This window comes from Salvelinus alpinus, chromosome 31 (assembly GCF_045679555.1).
Source record: "Salvelinus alpinus chromosome 31, SLU_Salpinus.1, whole genome shotgun sequence".
NCBI classification, from domain to species: Eukaryota; Metazoa; Chordata; class Actinopteri; order Salmoniformes; family Salmonidae; genus Salvelinus; species Salvelinus alpinus.
In genome coordinates, this window is record NC_092116.1 from 14433712 (window position 1) to 14451172 (window position 17461).

Genomic DNA, 17461 nt, shown 5'->3' on the forward strand with positions numbered 1-17461 from the left:
ATATTCCCCTGTAACAAACGTAGGATAAATGCGGGTCTTGGCGTATACATTTAAGCCTATGGTGATTTTAGAAATATGTATAATGGCAAATTAATGAATGCGGTTTGAATATTTGCTTGAAAATGGTCTACTTTTATAACGAGTTGGCAGCCAAGTAGAAGTTATTGATTGTGCCTTGTTGACTGGTGGATCTTATGAAAGCAATCAGCTCTCTACCAATTAGGGCATGGACAGGTGTGGCTGCCACTGACAGTCAAAATGGCGCCAATCATGGATGAAGTTTGATGAATTGCAAAAGAAAATAGAGAAAGATAAGGAAAATAGAAATTAAGTTACTTTTCACTACACCTTTACACAATACCAAACATGACCATACCTTGTACAATGAAAGTTAGGGTTATCAAAATCATTCTGTGGTGAGTTTGAAGAGGTGAATGTAGTGACTGTGGTAGTATCTGGTCACATTAATAGAATAGATCATCCACATATACATTTGAATTCCTCACTTCTACCAAAATTTCTTCCAGCATACTGTTACTCTGTGCTACACTCAGTATTCCAACTCCTGTACCAGTTGGTAAGTTTGATTTGATTTACAGTACTGTTGTTTATTTACGAGGAACCAAACAGAACCAAAAGGGGAGGGACCTACTTGAATTTTGTCCAATACTAACTCACGTTTTCATTGTAAAGTGTTTTCTGTTGTGAGTAAACGGTTTCTGTTGCAAAACGTTTTGAACTAATGGTTACACCTCTGGGGTGTATTCATTATGCCGATTCTGAAAAGCGTTTTGCAACAAATCCTATACTCCAAATGGAAAATGTTTTGAAACAAGAGTTTCTATTGGACAAATTCAGGTTGGTCCCTCTGTTACGTTTGCTCTGTTTGTTTCTTAAATTTTAAACTGTTTCCATTGCAGGACGTAATGAATACAGCCCTGCTCTCACCCACCATACTGATTCTCTCACGAGAACTATGTTGTATGAGTGTTGTCCCCTGTTGGCCATTTATAGCATAACCTTTCTTAGTAGCAATACAGTAAAGGAGACTTCTGCCAAATAGATTTCTAGGAGAGATGGAGACCCGCACACTTGTCAAATGTGGACAAATCCAAAACTGAGACTCTAATGCAAAAATGGAGAGGATTTATTTGGACATCATCCAATGAAATATTCACAATGAAAGTGAATCTTAGATTCATGCATATCTAACAGGATTTGAAAATAACCCTGAAACAAGGACACAATAAAACAGTACATAATCTTATTATTCATTCACCATGTTGTTATTGTGATTGAATGTGGTTAATTTCTGTGTCATAGACCATAAACAAACATGCCACTGTTTAGTCAGCTTTTATGGCTGATTCATACTAAACAAAACATGTTCTGTGTCAATGAATTTATGGTAATGATTCCATCTGTCTTGTGTTATAGGAACATTCCGGTCTGAGTGTCATGAGCGTCACTTCTGGCTGTTTGTCAGGTCTGGATTCCTTGGCCCTATGAGCCGATTCGACATTCAAGGTGCGAGTGTAATATTATTGGTTGACATATGGATACAGCCATTCTTTTTCCCAACTGCCACTGGTGTGTTGTACTTTTTTTAAATATTTTTTTTTACCTTTAACTAGGCAAGTCAGTTAAGAACAAATTCTTATTTTCAATGACGAACTAGGAACATTGGGTTAACTGCCTTGTTCAGGGGTAGAATGACAGATTATTTTTCCTTGTCAGCTCGGGGATTCGATCTTGCAACCTTTCGGTTACTAGTCCAACACTCTAACCACTAGGCTACCTGCCACCCCACTACTTGATCATCTTAAACTGAATTTGTCTAGAATGTAAACGTTTCGGGGAGACCAAGAATATAATCTGACTGTAGAGTACACCCATAGAGATAGTTAGAGGACGTAGCATTGTATCGGTCCCATTATGGCGTCCAAGAGCATGGGCAGCGCCATTGAGGCCATATGCATTTCTAAGTAGTCATTTTTCTTCTACTACTTCTATGAGTTCGTAAACAAACTGAAAGGGTGCATACTGCCACCTGGAGTGTGTAGGTACTAAGCCCGGGTTGCGGATTTACTACCACCTGCAGTTATGAAATGTTTGCTCACAAGTATAATTCATTGGCTTATCTCTCCTGATGACCTGGATGGAATTATTTGGTCCTTCCTTAACCCATAGAAAGTCATAGAAACCCATAGAAAGTCCCACCCAGTTGACTACTTCAAAATGGTGAATGGAGCTGCCCATGCTAAAACTGGCTTTCTGGGCACTTGAGTCCTCTATCTATCTCTATGAAGACACCATAGCCAGCTGCACTGTGAATATTGACGCTTCCTCTAAACCGCTGTCATCAGACCACCAGGGAGTTCACTTCCTGTCTGGCCGAAAGGCCACAGAGTGTGGCTACACCATGCTCTTAAATCACCATGGAGACCTGGTGTTCCGCGCCTCGTTCCTCGCCTGCCACGTCAACAACCAGGTGAATTTGATTGACCCATAATGGATATATATTCAATATACTGGTATTTGCAGTCAAATTCAGATATGATCAATATAATGAATCTAAGTTAATTAGCTTGACTTCTAGCTTGTTTTCTGATTGAACGGAATTGAATAAGAACCTCTTCTGTGCAGGGGGACTCGGAGTTCCGTCTGAAGGTGTGGTTGGTGACCCGGCAGGTGAATGGGAGGGACCTAGGGTACCCCTTCCTGCTCCACTGCTCAGCCCAGTTGCCCTGGGGCTTCCGGGAGCTCGTCTGTGAGGAGAACTACATGGAGGTGACTTACAGGTCCATCAGATCACAATAGAATAGAAATGTACTGTCTATCTGCACATGGAACTTGGCCAAACTTACATGTTTCAAATCGCTTCTGTTTTACACTGTGTCTCTTCTTTAATTGTTCTCCAAGGTGTCCATAAAGGGACCGGTCCCAGCTGCATTACACTCTGGGCAGAAGAAAAACGAGGTGGGAAAGAGAGGCATGATGTTCCACAGACCAGGCCACACCAAGGAGGAGGTTAGACCCAGGACCATGACGGAGGCCAGTGACCTGGGCTACCACATCTCTGAGTCAGGCTCCAGGATTATCCTGCGCTGCCCCTACTCCTCACCCCTCTCCTACACCATCAAGGTACTTCTGATGAGGGTGTTTACTGTGCTCTGTTTGCATGTGATATGAATATATTGGTATACACGTTATAGTAACTCTTGTCTTTTACTTGACCACGCCTACACAGGAGAAAGGGGTGGAGTTGGAGGTGGTCAATGCTACCATCCTGTACCCACATCAAGGGAAGGTCCTTGCCATCGATGCCACAGTGGCCTGCTCCATGAGTATGTGGTCTATTTATTAGGGAATACAAATGACAATGAGAATCTTAGCTTTGACCTTAATCCTATTTGCAATCCTCTTTTGAACCTACAATCTCCTTATTCTTATCACTTTCGTCCTCTGTCCCCCTTTCCATCCCTCCCTTCCTCCCTTAACTCCTCCAGATGAGGCGATAGTGGATGGTGCCCACCTGCTCTGGCCTGTCCCCCATGTCCTCTCCCCCCTGGTCCATGGGAGGTTCAGGGACAGGGGCATGAGAATAGGGGTGGAGACGCTTGCCCTGAGTGAGTCTGTGATCAAGGACAGGGGGTATGAGATTGGCCTGAGGGATGGAGTGGTGGAGGTCAGCGTTCCATTCGGAGCCGAAGGAACACACGTTAAGGTACACACACACACACACACGCATGCACACACACACACACACATTCAACTGCTCTTTCTTGTCTCAGAGTGGTGTGTTGGAGGGCCAGTACAGCCAGTCTCTGTCTGTAGACCTGTTCTACATGCACCAGTGGGAGGATGACCGGTGGCCCCTCACCCAGCATCGCTCCTTCAGGTTCCTCAAGACCGCCTACGTCCCCCGGACCCCCACACTCACAGACAGTCAGTATCCATCTACTATGAGTATTAATGAGCTCAACGAATGACAGGGATTGGTCACTTTGGAACTCAAATATGAATCTCTGCTTTGAATGAATTCGGCCAAATTTGCTATATTACCACAATGGTTGGCCTCTGCTCGAAAACTGGCATAAGTTATAAAAAATGCCAAAGGCTGCATATTTATGGGAGAGATTGAAAGAAAAAGAGAGGTGAATTAGATTGCCACTAAAACCCACAATAGTTAACAGTAATTGCAATGCTTCAATACCAGTCTATTTGGATCCTTTGATCATGACTCCACACCCACTAACTCTGTTCCCTCCTCAGACACCATATCGTCCCAGAAGGTGTTCTCTGTCTCCCTGGGTGTGTTCCCTCCTGACGTGTCCCTCCACAACGTCACCGGGGGGAGTGAGGGGGACACTTTGTCCTGGGTCCAGGTCCCCTACCCCAACGGGTCACATTCCTACCAGCTTCATGCCCCCTTCTCACACCCCTCTGTTCTTCAGAAGGTAAGACTAATGAAGAGAGGCAGAGAAGCACCAATTGTGGAGATGTACACTGAGTATACAAAACATTAAGAAAACCTGCTCTTTCCATGACATAAACTAACCAGATGAAAGCTTTGATCCTTTATTGATGTCACTTGTTAAACCCTTTCCAGTTTAAGCCCTGTCTAAACCGGCGGAGGGGAGGTTCTACTAAGCTATATGGAATTGTTTTAAGAAGGTCATAACAAGGATCATTTAGCTATTTGATTTAGAATTTTAAGACCCTTTGAAGTATCCCCCAAAATATTTGATTGAACATTTGAATTTGGCCTTACTTCTATTAGCCCATTCAAATGCATTGAATTACAGATAGTCCCCAAAATGTATCTAAAGGAAGTTTGTTCTGAAGTGTCTGTCCTACATCAGAGATATAGGAAAGATCAGGATTTTTTATTTTTGGCACTAAACAGTATCCATATACTTCCATACATTTTTTTAACTGGTACCGTGGGACATTCAGATGAGTCTTGTGGGGCAGTGGGCCTCACAAGAGTCTCACATTTCCACAGAGGGGTCATATTAGAAAAACAGATGTCTCTAGTTTAAACGGACAGATTATTATGGGGAATTTTTTATTATTATGCTAATTAGACTTGTGGGATAAAATCCACTTTAAACAGTGTAACCGTAGGGGAAGAAATAGGTTAAAGAAGGATTTTTAAGCCTTGAGACAATTGAGACATGGATGGTGTATGTGTGCCATTCAGAGGGTGAATGGTCAAGACAAAAGATTTAAGTGCCTTTGAACGGGCTATGGTAGTAGGTGCCAAGTTTGTGTCAAGAACTGCAACACTGCTGGGTGTTTCACACTCAACAGTTTCCTGTGTGTTTCAAGAATGGTCCATCAACCGACGAGGCGCATGCACGAACCGATAGGAAGCATGGGGTGTGAATAGCTCTGTTTGTACCATCAAAACTGTGGTTGTATGTTAAAACTGGACAACATAGTTTAAATTATGCCTCTAGAATTCATAGCTCAATATATCTCAAAGCAACCAGGAGAGAGTGAGCGGCCAGTTTTATATACAACAGCGAACCAATCTGTGGGTAAAGCGACGCTGCAACTCAAACCCAACAAGCCAAGGCTTCTCTTAGAGGAGAAGACAAAGAGCAACTTGGAGATTCAAATGAGAGCAATGAACAGCTGAAGGATATCCAGGAAAACATAGCTAAAATGCTCTCAATGCTCCCCAAAACAAACTCACAATTTGTTGTTAAAAGTAGATTTGCTCGAAAGGAAAGTAGTCTATCGTGTTGGATATGCCATATACAGGGTGGGCGAGTGGATGAACTGGACAACAAAATGAGCCTTCTGGAAACAAAGGTGCAAACTTTTTAGAAGATGAACTGGACCAGCAAGAAAACGGAATGAGACAAAATAATGAATGTTGTACCTACCGGAATACGAGAAAAAAATTAGACCTTTCCAGCTACGTGATCAAGCTGATATTGGAGAAGCTTGGCATGGATGCATCACCGAAGAATCTCGAGCGACTCCAACGGATCGGCGTCAAACACAAGAATGCTAAATGCCCTCTCATGGTAATCGTTACGCTGTGGAACTATCAGACCAAAGTTGACATTCTGAAGGCACAAGGGGGAAAGAAGATAAAAATCCATGGCCACACTACAGACCCGGATTCGATCCCAGGCTGTGTCGCAGCCGGCCGCGACCAGGAGACCCATGAGCCGGCGCACAATTGCCTCAGCATCATCCTGGTTAGGGGAGGGTTTGGCCGGCCGGGATGTCCTTGTCCCATTGTGCTCTAGCTACTCCTTGTGGCGGGCCAGACGCATGCACGCTGACTTTGCCTATACAACTGAGTCGCCAGTTGTACAGCGTTTCCTCCGACACATTGGTTCGACTGGCTTCGGGAATAAGCGAGCAGTGTGTCAAGAAGCAGTGCAGCTTGCCAGGGTCGTGTTTCGGAGGACGCATGGCTCTCAACCTTCGCCTCTCCCAAGTCCGAGGGGGGAAAGAGGAGATTGGGATAAACTTGGCCTGGGTGGGTAAGAGACGGCAAGGAAGGGAGGGTGGGACAAGCTTGGTTTAGGTGGACAAGGGTGAGTAAAGATGGGTTGGGATAAGCTTGAGTGGGGGAGAACTGGGAGGGAGTGATGGATTTGGTTTGGGAGAGGGATAAAAGGAAGGACTTAATTATACTACAATGTAAATGTATTTTTTTGTGACTTGTAAAGCCATTGTAAAATGAGTAAGAGTGCTGGACAGATTAGGAAAAGATGACGAATCATTATTCCTTGCGTGGGGCTTCCACTCATCCCATTTCAGTCTCTGTGGGCCCGGTCTCCCCAAGTAGACCCCCACCAGCCACCATACTTTAATTTATAAGGTAATACAAACCGACCACAGTACCTAAGTGTCAGTCTTTCTCCAATGTATGTATAATGAAATAATCCACCGTTTTAGTACATTAGGAGTTGAAGCTTAAAAACTCTAAAAAGGCACAGCTTCTCAAGTACAAAGATGGGCTTTGTTTTTTGTTAAATGTCTGCTCAGCCCACACAGTCTATATATGTAATGTATACAATAACTATGTATTTATACTATGATCCTCCCATTCTATGGAGTACCCACCACCCTCATGTCTGCTAAAATGTTTTATTTGTTTCTTCTACAATAGACGGAACAGAAGGTTAACTTTGATTTTATACAAGTAAAGACCAACAAAATCCAATTCATAATGGGCTCCATGATGAGGGTGGGGAGCATATGGTTCTGGAACATTTTAAAGAGATTGTGGGCAGATGTGGTTATCTTGCAAGTGTTGCATAAAAAAAATTGAGAAATGGAATATGTAAAGAAGAGCTGGGTTGGAGAGGCCTATGCTGCAGAATTTAGAGAATGAACAGAGGGCATCTTCTGGACCTAAAGTGTATTAAATGGGCTACGTAAATGATTTTCTTTTTACCATTATAAATGTACACCTAGACAATAAAGATAAAGAAAAGACTACTCTGATATAATCTGGGATGCCTTTATTAAGGCTTGGAGAAAGCTAAATCTGATTTAGAAATTAAAAGATAGTGATGTATTACCTTAGAAAGCGCCCATCAAAAATCTTTAGAAAATGTCTGAACTTCAGCAGGAATACAATCTTTTACTTTTGGAGACAACAATTTACAGGTTAAACTCAAAGCCTATTACTTAATCACAAATTAACCTGGTAAATATCTCGCAGCTCTAACAAAACAAATACATGCTAAACCCCTTATACAATACAAATGCGGTAATTAGAAATAACGTGATTAATGACAATTTTAAAAGCATCTATGAAAAATGTATATAAATTAGAATGAAACAGCAATTATAAGCAGACAAAAAATAATCACTAAAAACACATCACCAAAAATAAATACTGTTAATAAATTAATGCGACCTCCTTAGTGGCGCAGCGGTATAACAGGCTGACCACACTGCTCGCGTAGCGTGCGTTGCAAAATAAATTTAGAAATCTATGTTATTCAATTAAGGCACCCACACTGCTCGCGCGCGCCAACGAGCGTCTGCGTTGCCAAGGGCTAAAATAGAAATCAGTTCTATTTCTGACGCAGATCGCGCTGCAAGTCAGTGCTGCCTCTCCCATCTCGTCATTGGTTTATAGAAGCAGGTACCCACGTGCCATCTCCTCATTGGTTATACCCACATGGGTAACTGAAAGACGAACAAGGTCAGTGCACCTAATTGCACCTAATTTATGGAAGTTACCAATCGCAATATAAAGTCCAGAGAAGAAAAAGCCTGGAAGGAAGAGAGATGACTAGAAACGATTCGGTTGACCGTTTTATGTGTGGATTAATTGGCGGAGTAGAGGACCTTATGCATTTCAGGTAAAATAACAACTCAATGTTTATATCGCAGGACAAATTATCTAGCAACAACAAGCTAGCTAAATAGGACAAATTAGCTAGCAAGTGCAAGTTATCTAGCTAAATTGCCATAAATGTTTAATGATTTTTCGACCTGTCCCCAAATTAATATAATTGGTTCAGAGTTTGTTTTGATATTTTAACCTGCGTGTCGTGATCGCGTTTGGTGTGGGGGGACAAAATAAATGTATGTACGATGGCGCACGCCCGCAGCCGGTTTGGGTTCCATGTAAGGCAGTGCTAGAGGCGTCACTACGGACCCGGGTTCGATCCCGGGCTGTATCACAACCGGCCGTGATCGGGATCCCATAGGGCGGCGCACAATTTGGCTCAGCGTCGTCCGGGTTAGGGGAGGGTTTGGCCGGGGGTGGGGCTTTACTTGGCTCATCGCACTCTAGCGACTCCTTGTGGAGGGCACCTGCAGGCTGACCTCAGTCGTCAGGTGAACAGTGTTTCCTCCGACACATTGGTGCGTCTGACTTCGGAGTTAAGTGGGCGGGTGTTAAGAAGCACGGTTTGGTGGGTCACGTTTCGGAGGACGCTTAACTCGACCCTTGCCTCCCAATAAAATAAAAACAAACTTCTAAGCAATAGAAAGTCATATATTTTTATTTTATTTAACTAGGCATTTCAGACTTGATACATATCAATTAAACAGGGTTTATTAAAAAGACACTTACAGGGGCCTCCCGGGTGGCGCAGTGGTCTAGAGCACTGCATCGCAGTGCTATGCTGCGCCACCAGAGTCTGGGTTCGCGCCCAGGCTCTGTCGCAGCCGGCCGCGACCGGGAGGTCCGTGGGGCGACGCACAATTGGCTTAGCGTCGTCCGGGTTAGGGAGGGTTTGGCCGGTAGGGATATCCTTGTCTCATCGCGCTCCAGCGACTCCTGTGGCGGGCCGGGCGCAGTGCGCGCTAACCGAGGGGGCGGGTGCACGGTGTTTCCTCCGACACATTGGTGCGGCTGGCTTCCGGGTTGGAGGCGCGCTGTGTTAAGAAGCAGTGCGGCTAGGTTGGGTTGTGCTTCGGAGGACGCATGACTTTCGACCTTCGTCTCTCCCGAGCCCGTACGGGAGTTGTAGCGATGAGACAAGATAGTAATTACTAGCGATTGGATACCACAAAAAATTGGGGAGAAAAGGGGATAAAATTAAAAAAAAAAAAAAAAAAAAAAAAGACACTTACAAACAAGTACAAACACATAACTCAAACAAATTATATAGATTTCTCAATAATGTCTGTTGATGCTGAAAATAATTTTGACCAGCTTGAATAGCCTTTTCTATTCAAAACTTTGGAAGCTTTCAAATTTCCAGCTGAAAAAGTAAATGTAATAAAAATATTATGTAAATGTCCTAAAGCAAAAATATGCACATAGTACATTATCTGATGAAATTGCATTAGAAAGGGGCACAAGACAGGAATGGCCCCAATCCCTCCTCCCTGTTTGCACTGGCAACTGAACAGCTGTCAGAAATAATTACACAGGACCCAAACCTAACAGGTATCAATATTGGTAAACATGAATATAAACTCAACTTATTTGACGATCTCCTGATACACCTGACCAATATTGAAAACTCAATGCCCCCTTTGCTAAAAGTAATTTCAGAATACTTCAAAATCTCCGGATATAAAATCAACGTGGGAAAGAAAACAATAATGGCAATAGGAAAAAGAATCTACAGCAATCCTTTAAGTGGATCACAAAATATTAAATAGCCATTTATGATGCTTAATAAGTGACAACAAACATATAAAGATAACTTTATCCCATTTACTGAACAATATGAAGGCACATCTAATAAAATGGAACTATCTACCCATAAATCTTACAGATAAAATAAGCTAAGCCATTCTAAACCTTTTCAGAATGGCATGGCTCCCAAAGTTTTAATTTAATACCAATTACCCCACCAGACATTCTTTAAAAAAGTATACTCGGTCATAACAGACTTTTTAAATGAGCAAATCAAATTAATAGACTAAGAAGGAAAGTTTTACATCTTCCTAAGTCTGAGGAGGGTTTTAACCTTCCAGACTTGGAATTGTATCATCTCGCTACCCAAGGCTTTTACTTGCTTCATATAGTTAAATGCACTAAAGAGAAACTATGGGTAGGCTACATATTGAAGATGTGCACGCTCATCCCCAGAATCTTTTTACGTGTCTATTTTCAAAGGATAAAGCTAAGAACATTAATTTCATAGTTAAGAACACTATAACAATATGGACAAAAATGAAACGTATTCTTCAAGAACCAATATCACTCCCTAAAAACACAACCTTATGGAACAATGCTTGGATAGCTTTCAGAATTCACCGATTTTATTTTTATTTATTAAAGAAAAATTGGTCCACATGGAAAACTTAAGGCATGATGTGGTAGTAGGAAATACAATTATTCCCATGGCAGAATTAAAAATAAATTTTGCACTGACCAATGTGGATATTTTCAAATAAATGCAACTTAAAACGTTTTCTCACAAAATGTAGCTTTGGACGTCAGAGCAATCTTGAGGGAATCCTATTTTAGTCAAAGGATATTCATATGATGGGTGAACTATACCAAACCTAGCCAACTGGCAGTCTCTTAGAAAACAATATAAACTATTGGAACCAAGACTTAAAAATAACTGATATTTGCACATGATTGAGAGGTTGTTGGAACATAACTAATGAGATTACAGTTAATGAAAATGTATGCTTAATCTAGTATAAATTAATGTATGGGGGGGTGCAACTCAATATTAGGAAGGTGTAGCAATTTGTCTGGTATAGTCAGTGTACTTCAATTATGTACAGTATACATACCTCACTAGCAGTTTTTTACCTTAATAATGTAATGATACAATGTAACCTGCTCTCCCTCTATGTCAGTATGTTGATGGGGGCTATAGGAGGTACACCCTCCCTCTCACCTTTTCCCTGACCATCTCACCCCATGGAGAGGTCTTCTACCATAATGCCACCATTGTGAGTGATGTTCAAGAGCAGACAGGTGATTATATATAAATACATCTCTTGACAGAGAGAATTAATACAAAATCACTTGAACTAAACTCATGGTTGCCTGCCTCCCTGTCCTGTTTAAATCCCTCATTCCTACACTCTCTGCGACTCTTTCGCCAATCTTCTCCTTCTTCCCACCCTCTTCGCCATGCATCCTCCCAGCACCAGAACCTCCCAGGCTGGAGGGTAAGTGCACAGAGAGGGGCCTCCTGATGCTGCTGCACTATGGGGCCCAGGAGCGGAGCTGGGAGCTCTTCCTTGGGGACCGCCGGCTGGACTGGGAGCTAGTGGAAATGGGGGGCTTCACCGTGGAAACAGAAGAGGACTACTTTAGTGTGGAGATCCCACTCTATAGTCCGGGCATGACCTATGAGGTGAGGAAGGATATCTAAGTAAATTAACTGGAGATTTGGTTGTCCACTCAACTGGCACTTTTCTCATGGCTGTGTTTCTTCCACCTCAGTCATATTAAAATGGTTATTCAATTGTTGTGCTCTATCCTTCTCTTTATCTATCTCTGAAATCTTTAAGCAAGAACATGTCTATAAGGTGCATTTGGAAAGTATTCAGACCCCTTCCCTTTTCCACATTTTGCTACGTTACAGCCTTATTCTAAAATCTAATAAATAATTTCCCCCCTCATCAATCTACAAAAAATAGCCCGTAATGACTAAGCGAAAAAACATGTTTTTAGAAATTCTAGCAAATGTATTAAAAATAGAAAAACATAAATACCTTATTTGCATAAGTATTCAGACCCTTTGCAATGAGACTTGAAATTGAGCTCAGGTGCATCCTGTTTCCATTGATCATCCTTTTTCTACAACTTGATTGAGTCCACCTGTGGTAAATTCAATTGATTGGACATGATTTGGAAAGGCACTCACCTGTCTATATAAGGTCAGAGAAAAAACCAAGACATGATGTCGAAGGAATTGTCCGAGACAGGATTGTGTCAAGGCACAGATCTGGGGAAGAGTACCAAAACATTTCTGCAACATTGAAGGTCACCAAGAACACATCCTTCTTAAATGGAAGACGTTTGGAACCATCAAGACTCTTACTAGAGCTGGCCACCCGGCCAAACTGAAAAATCGGGGGAGAAGGGCCTTGGTCAGGCAGGTGACCAAGAACCCAATGGTCACTGTGACAGAGCTCCAGAGTTCCTCTGTGGAGATGGGAGAATCTTCCAGAAGGACAACCATCTCTGGAGCACTCCACCAATCAGGCCTTTGTGTTAGTGGCCAGATGGAAGCCACTCCTCAGTAAAAGGCACATGACAGCCCACTTGGAGTTTGACAAAAGGCACCTAAAGGACTCTGACCTTGAGAAAAAATATTATCTGATCTGATGAAACCAAGATTGACCACTTTGGCCTGAATGCCAAGCGTCACGTCTGGAGGAAACCTGGCACCATCCCTACGGTGAAGCATGGTAGTGGCAGCATCATTCTCTGGGGATGTTTGTCAGCAGCAGCGACTGGGAGACTAGTCAGGATCGAGGGAAAGATGAATGGAGCAAAGTACAGAGAGATCCTTGATGAAAACCTGCTCTAGAGCGCTCAGGACCTCAGACTGGGGGCGAAGGTTCACTTTCCAACAGGGCAATGACCAAACACAGAGCCAACACAACGCAGGAGTGGCTTTGGGACAAGTCTCAATGTCCTTGAGTGACCCAGCCAGAGCCTTGTCGTGTCCTACCCAAGAACACTCTGCTGTAATCGCTGCAAAAGGAGCTTCAACAAAGTACTGAGTAAAGGGTCTGAATACTTATGTAAATGTAGTATTTATGTTTTTCTTTTTTTTTCATTTGCAAAAATGTCTAAATCAGTTTTTGCTTTGTCATTGTGGGGAATTGTGTGGATTGATGAATTTGTATTTTATTTGATCAATTTTAGAATAAAATGGATAAAGGGCAGCAGGTTAGTGTGGGCCAGTAATCTGAATAATCTGTCTGTGTCCTTAATTTAACCCTAATTGGCCCAAGGGGTGCTGTACCACTGTCTTTTGACACAAGTGATTCCTAATCTCATTCAATCTCCAGTACAACAGATAAGCCCCTTTTCATCAATGTAGGATTCATTTGTGAATTAAGGATTCGTTCACTGGGAATATAGGCCTTTGAGTAATTTGAGAGCCTACACTTTGAGGGTATAGTGATTTTTAAATTTAAATTACTTACATCTACCTGCACATAGATTTTTTTTTTGTAAGTCGATGATAATGAAAGTGTCCAATACAATCTCCCCTTCCTCTCTGGCTCATCCCGCTTGTAGGAAGTGAGTTTGCAGGGTGTTGTTGGCCGGCTGGAGGTCAGTGTGGTGGACATAGACACACTCAAGGTGGAGAACAGCCTCATCCATCGCTGCACCTTCCGTGTCAGAGAGTTACTGGGTAACACACCTGTGGTGTACTATTGAAAGGCTTGACCGACATGTCCTCATTCAAACACTGTTAAAACTGATCCTAGATCTCTCTTGACTTCCAGTGTGCTTACCAGAGGGGAGGATGGTAGTAGTGACTGATACGTCACGTACCATCCCGCCCACCCAACCAAAACGCACCACCCTTTTGGACCCCAGCTGTGTCCCCCAAGAGACGGACAGCGTCAGGGCCCTATTCAATTTCTCCCTGGATTCCTGTGGTACCATTGCGACCGTGAGTGTTAGCACGTTGATTCATCATGTTACATGCAGTGGTGGAAAAAGTACTAAATTGTCATACTTGAATAAAAGTAAAGATACCTTTTTAATAGCAAATGACTCAAGTGAAAGTCACACAGTAAAATACTACATGAGTAAAAGTATTTGGTTCTAAATATACTTAAGTAACTGGAATTGCGTATTTAAGTATCACAAGTATAAACCATTTCAAATTCCTTATTAAACAAACCAGACGGCACAATTTTATTTTATTTTTTATTGACAGATAGCCAGGGTCACACTCCAACACTAAGACATAATTTACAAACAAAGCATTTGTGTTTAGTGAGTCCGCCAGATCAGAGGCAGTAGGGATGACCAGGGATGTTCTCTTGATAAGTGTGTGCATTTGACCATTTATGTCAACATGTAGTAGTTTTGGGAGTTAGGTAAAATGTTTGGAGTAAAAAGTTTTTTTTTTCTTCAGGAATGTAGTGAAGCAGAAGTAAAAGGTGGCAAAAATATAAATAGTAAAGTACAGATACCCCCCCAAAAACAACTTGTAGTACTTGAAAGTATTTTTTACTTAGGTACAGTATACCACTGGTTATGTGTTAAGTCAATCATACATGTTCTACCTCACCTAGGTTGAGGGGAATTTCCTAGTATATGAGAACCAGGTGCTGTACCCCAAAGAACTTATCACCACGGATGACCCCCCCATCCACAGAGACTCCCCTTACAGGTAAACACACACACACACACCACGTTTCACACTATTCAAATCTGAATTTCTATGTACATATTTTTTTTTTATAGGCTAACCATCCAGTGCCGCTACCCTGCCATCAACACCGGCATTGTCTCTATTGAACACCCTGTCAATCCAACCTTTGCCCTCTCACCTATGCTGCCTCTTAAACACACTCGAAGGGAGGCCTCCCGTAGTGGGCAGTATGTGGCAGTTGTGTGTGTGGCGATTGTTGTGATGGGAGCTTTGATTGCTGCTACCATGAAGATGCTCTGTTGCCCAATAAAAATGTAAAACATGTTTGCAAATCTGTGAAATTGGTTCATATCCCTACTAAATGTATTTCATGAAATAAGACATTTGCCTAGTAAAACTTATAACACTTGAATCGGTTACTAAATCAATTCACCAAATAGTGAAGGATTTCTGTACCAAGAAATGACATATATCAATCGCCGACTATGTAGATGGGGAAACATCCTAAGAAGGGGGGGAAGGAGACCCCCATATTACAGTGCCAGAGAACGGCACACCATGTTAGTCAGAATTGGTTAGCCTCCACCCAGCAGAGTCTCTCACCTTGTTGTTGGTCCATATAGGGGCTGAGACTGCGTGTCAGGATAGATACCTGTTGGTAACTACTGACCTCTCATTCATTGGGAATAAACCTTGTGTTGAAGCTGTTGGTAAGTAGGCTTTTAAAGTTTATTTTGAAGCAAAATTGGCTAGAATTCAGGTTTGGTCAGCTCAAGAACTTGAGATGACATGGCATCTTAACAGGTCTTGGCTTTAGTGCTGTGGGGCAGGATTTGATATCTGATGCTGACAGGAAGTCTCTCCCTGCAGTATCTCTGGCTCTCACTGTGCCTGTTAAAGCACTGGATTTTATTTTTTAAACTTGACTCCTGATCAAATTAAAATCATGTGATACTTTTTTTGAATCCCTTTCCCCCCTCTAGATGCTAAGCATTATGGGTCAGAGTAGCTGAGAATGGAGCGGAAACCACATACACTGTAAACGAAACCTGTGCCTTGATTCCCCAGAGAAGTCAGCTGTAAGATCTAGATGGAGATATTGATTCACAAATCTAAAATGTGTATCTATGGATCTATTTAGTGTAGTATCTAGTAGGGCTCTATCTGGACTGTGGCTGGGCCAGTGTATCGTCATAACCGTATAGGAGAATGATCCTTTATGTTCCCCTGTAGGTGTCAGGACACGTCGCTCTTCATTGTCTGGTACAACAACAAATGACTGGACTGCTACCCTCGCTACAGAAAGCTAAAGGCTATATTACATTTGGCAAATGCTCTTTTAGATGAGCTATACACCAGTTTGTGTTCCCAATACCAACCTGGGTGCCCAGTCTGATTTCATGCCCTGTCTTCTGTGCCCTCATCAGGCCCATAGCTTTGCCACATCTACCTTGCAGGAGGGGCAGTAGCTGACTGCCATGTTCCTCTGAGCCTCAGTGGTGTTGAAATTCTAACCAGAAGGGAAGAGTGAGATTGTAGATTTCTCAACTTATCTTATTATAAGATTTGCAAAAATGGAGCTGGTTAACAATCACACGACAGGTGCAACAGTGAAGAGCCCAACAAACAAGCGTTGGATCTCTTGTCTGTGGCAGTTTAGCAGGTGTGTGAGGTCATAGTGGGAGCATAGAAACAAGTGATAATGGCAGTTTTGTTGCTCCTTTCTGCTGATGGAATTGTTTCTGCTGCTCAAACTAGCCTTTTCTCTTCATATCTCCACACAGCTGTGCCCTTGAAAGAACGGGATGGACCAAATAACTGGTCACTGACAGCCCTTTGTCTTTGGCCAGGTGATTACAGTAAGTTACTCAGAAACAAGGGGGGGGGGACACACAGGCTTCTTCTTACATGAGAAACAGACAGTGGATATTGACAGGTGTAAGGTTTATACACATGACCTGCATAAGAGTTTGTAATTTTGCCACTATAGGTGTTCCACCTCACCCAGGGTAGGCTGGTGTTTCACTCGCCCTACAGACCATGTTGAGGATTTAAATGTCCTGTTCAAATGGATGCATTTATCTTGGGTGCACCTCGTGTCTAGAGGCTTCTTTCTAAGTGCATACATTAAATGTAAATATTAAACATTAAATGATATTGCTTTAATCTTTTCAAACTGTTAAGCTGGATAGGAAGCCGCTAATTTTGTGATTTAACTGAAACGAACCCTTCGTACTGTTGTTGGCAGGGACACTTACTCTATTCTTTACTTCTTGGTGAACGGTGTGGCGGTGGTCCATCCAATACTGTTCTCCAGGCAGGATTGGTAGTCATAATGGTGGACTTGGTCATTTCTTGCAGCACTGGTAAGTATTTCAGTTCAGTATCAGACCCTATCCATTCAAAATTCAGACCTGAAAGGACTGAATAGGCTTTAAAAGATGGCTTGATTGCCAAAATCTCACTCTTTTTCTACTTACCCAGAGTCAGATTAACTGATGGATACAACAACAAAAAATGATGGCTCTGCGTGTAATTTTAAATTGCTAACTAGCGTTTGCGCAATTGCTAACAGGCGTTTCTACCTTACACTTCCTTCAAACTGCACGCAGAGATCTAAAAATGGTATCCATGAGTTAATCTGACTATTTGAGTCGTCCATGACTTCTCCTAGGCTGAGGGACGCAAGGAATATA

The 17461-nt window shown here is 42.4% G+C and overlaps 1 protein-coding gene across 1 annotated transcript; it reads left to right on the top strand.

Annotated features, from left to right (window-relative positions):
• The first annotated feature begins 220 nt into the window (after positions 1–220).
• On the top strand, positions 221–15089 carry LOC139561725 (uncharacterized). Its single transcript, XM_071378990.1, has 16 exons — positions 221–416; positions 528–577; positions 1438–1527; positions 2367–2491; positions 2647–2790; positions 2923–3144; positions 3251–3347; positions 3510–3727; positions 3795–3948; positions 4276–4460; positions 11266–11386; positions 11560–11771; positions 13673–13790; positions 13885–14054; positions 14686–14783; positions 14858–15089. The coding sequence occupies exons 1-16, from the start codon at positions 367–369 to the stop codon at positions 15081–15083; spliced, it is 2280 nt and encodes a 759-aa protein (XP_071235091.1). The 5' UTR covers positions 221–366; the 3' UTR covers positions 15084–15089.
• Positions 15090–17461: the final 2372 nt, after the last annotated feature.

Bases quoted from the DNA above. Each gene is read 5' to 3' on its own strand.
- LOC139561725 (XM_071378990.1), top strand. From the start codon at position 367: ATGACCATACCTTGTACAATGAAAGTTAGGGTTATCAAAATCATTCTG. The intron at 3,728-3,794 runs GTACACACACAC...TTCTTGTCTCAG, and splicing joins CCGAAGGAACACACGTTAAG to AGTGGTGTGTTGGAGGGCCA. The intron at 13,791-13,884 runs GTAACACACCTG...CTTGACTTCCAG, and splicing joins CCGTGTCAGAGAGTTACTGG to TGTGCTTACCAGAGGGGAGG.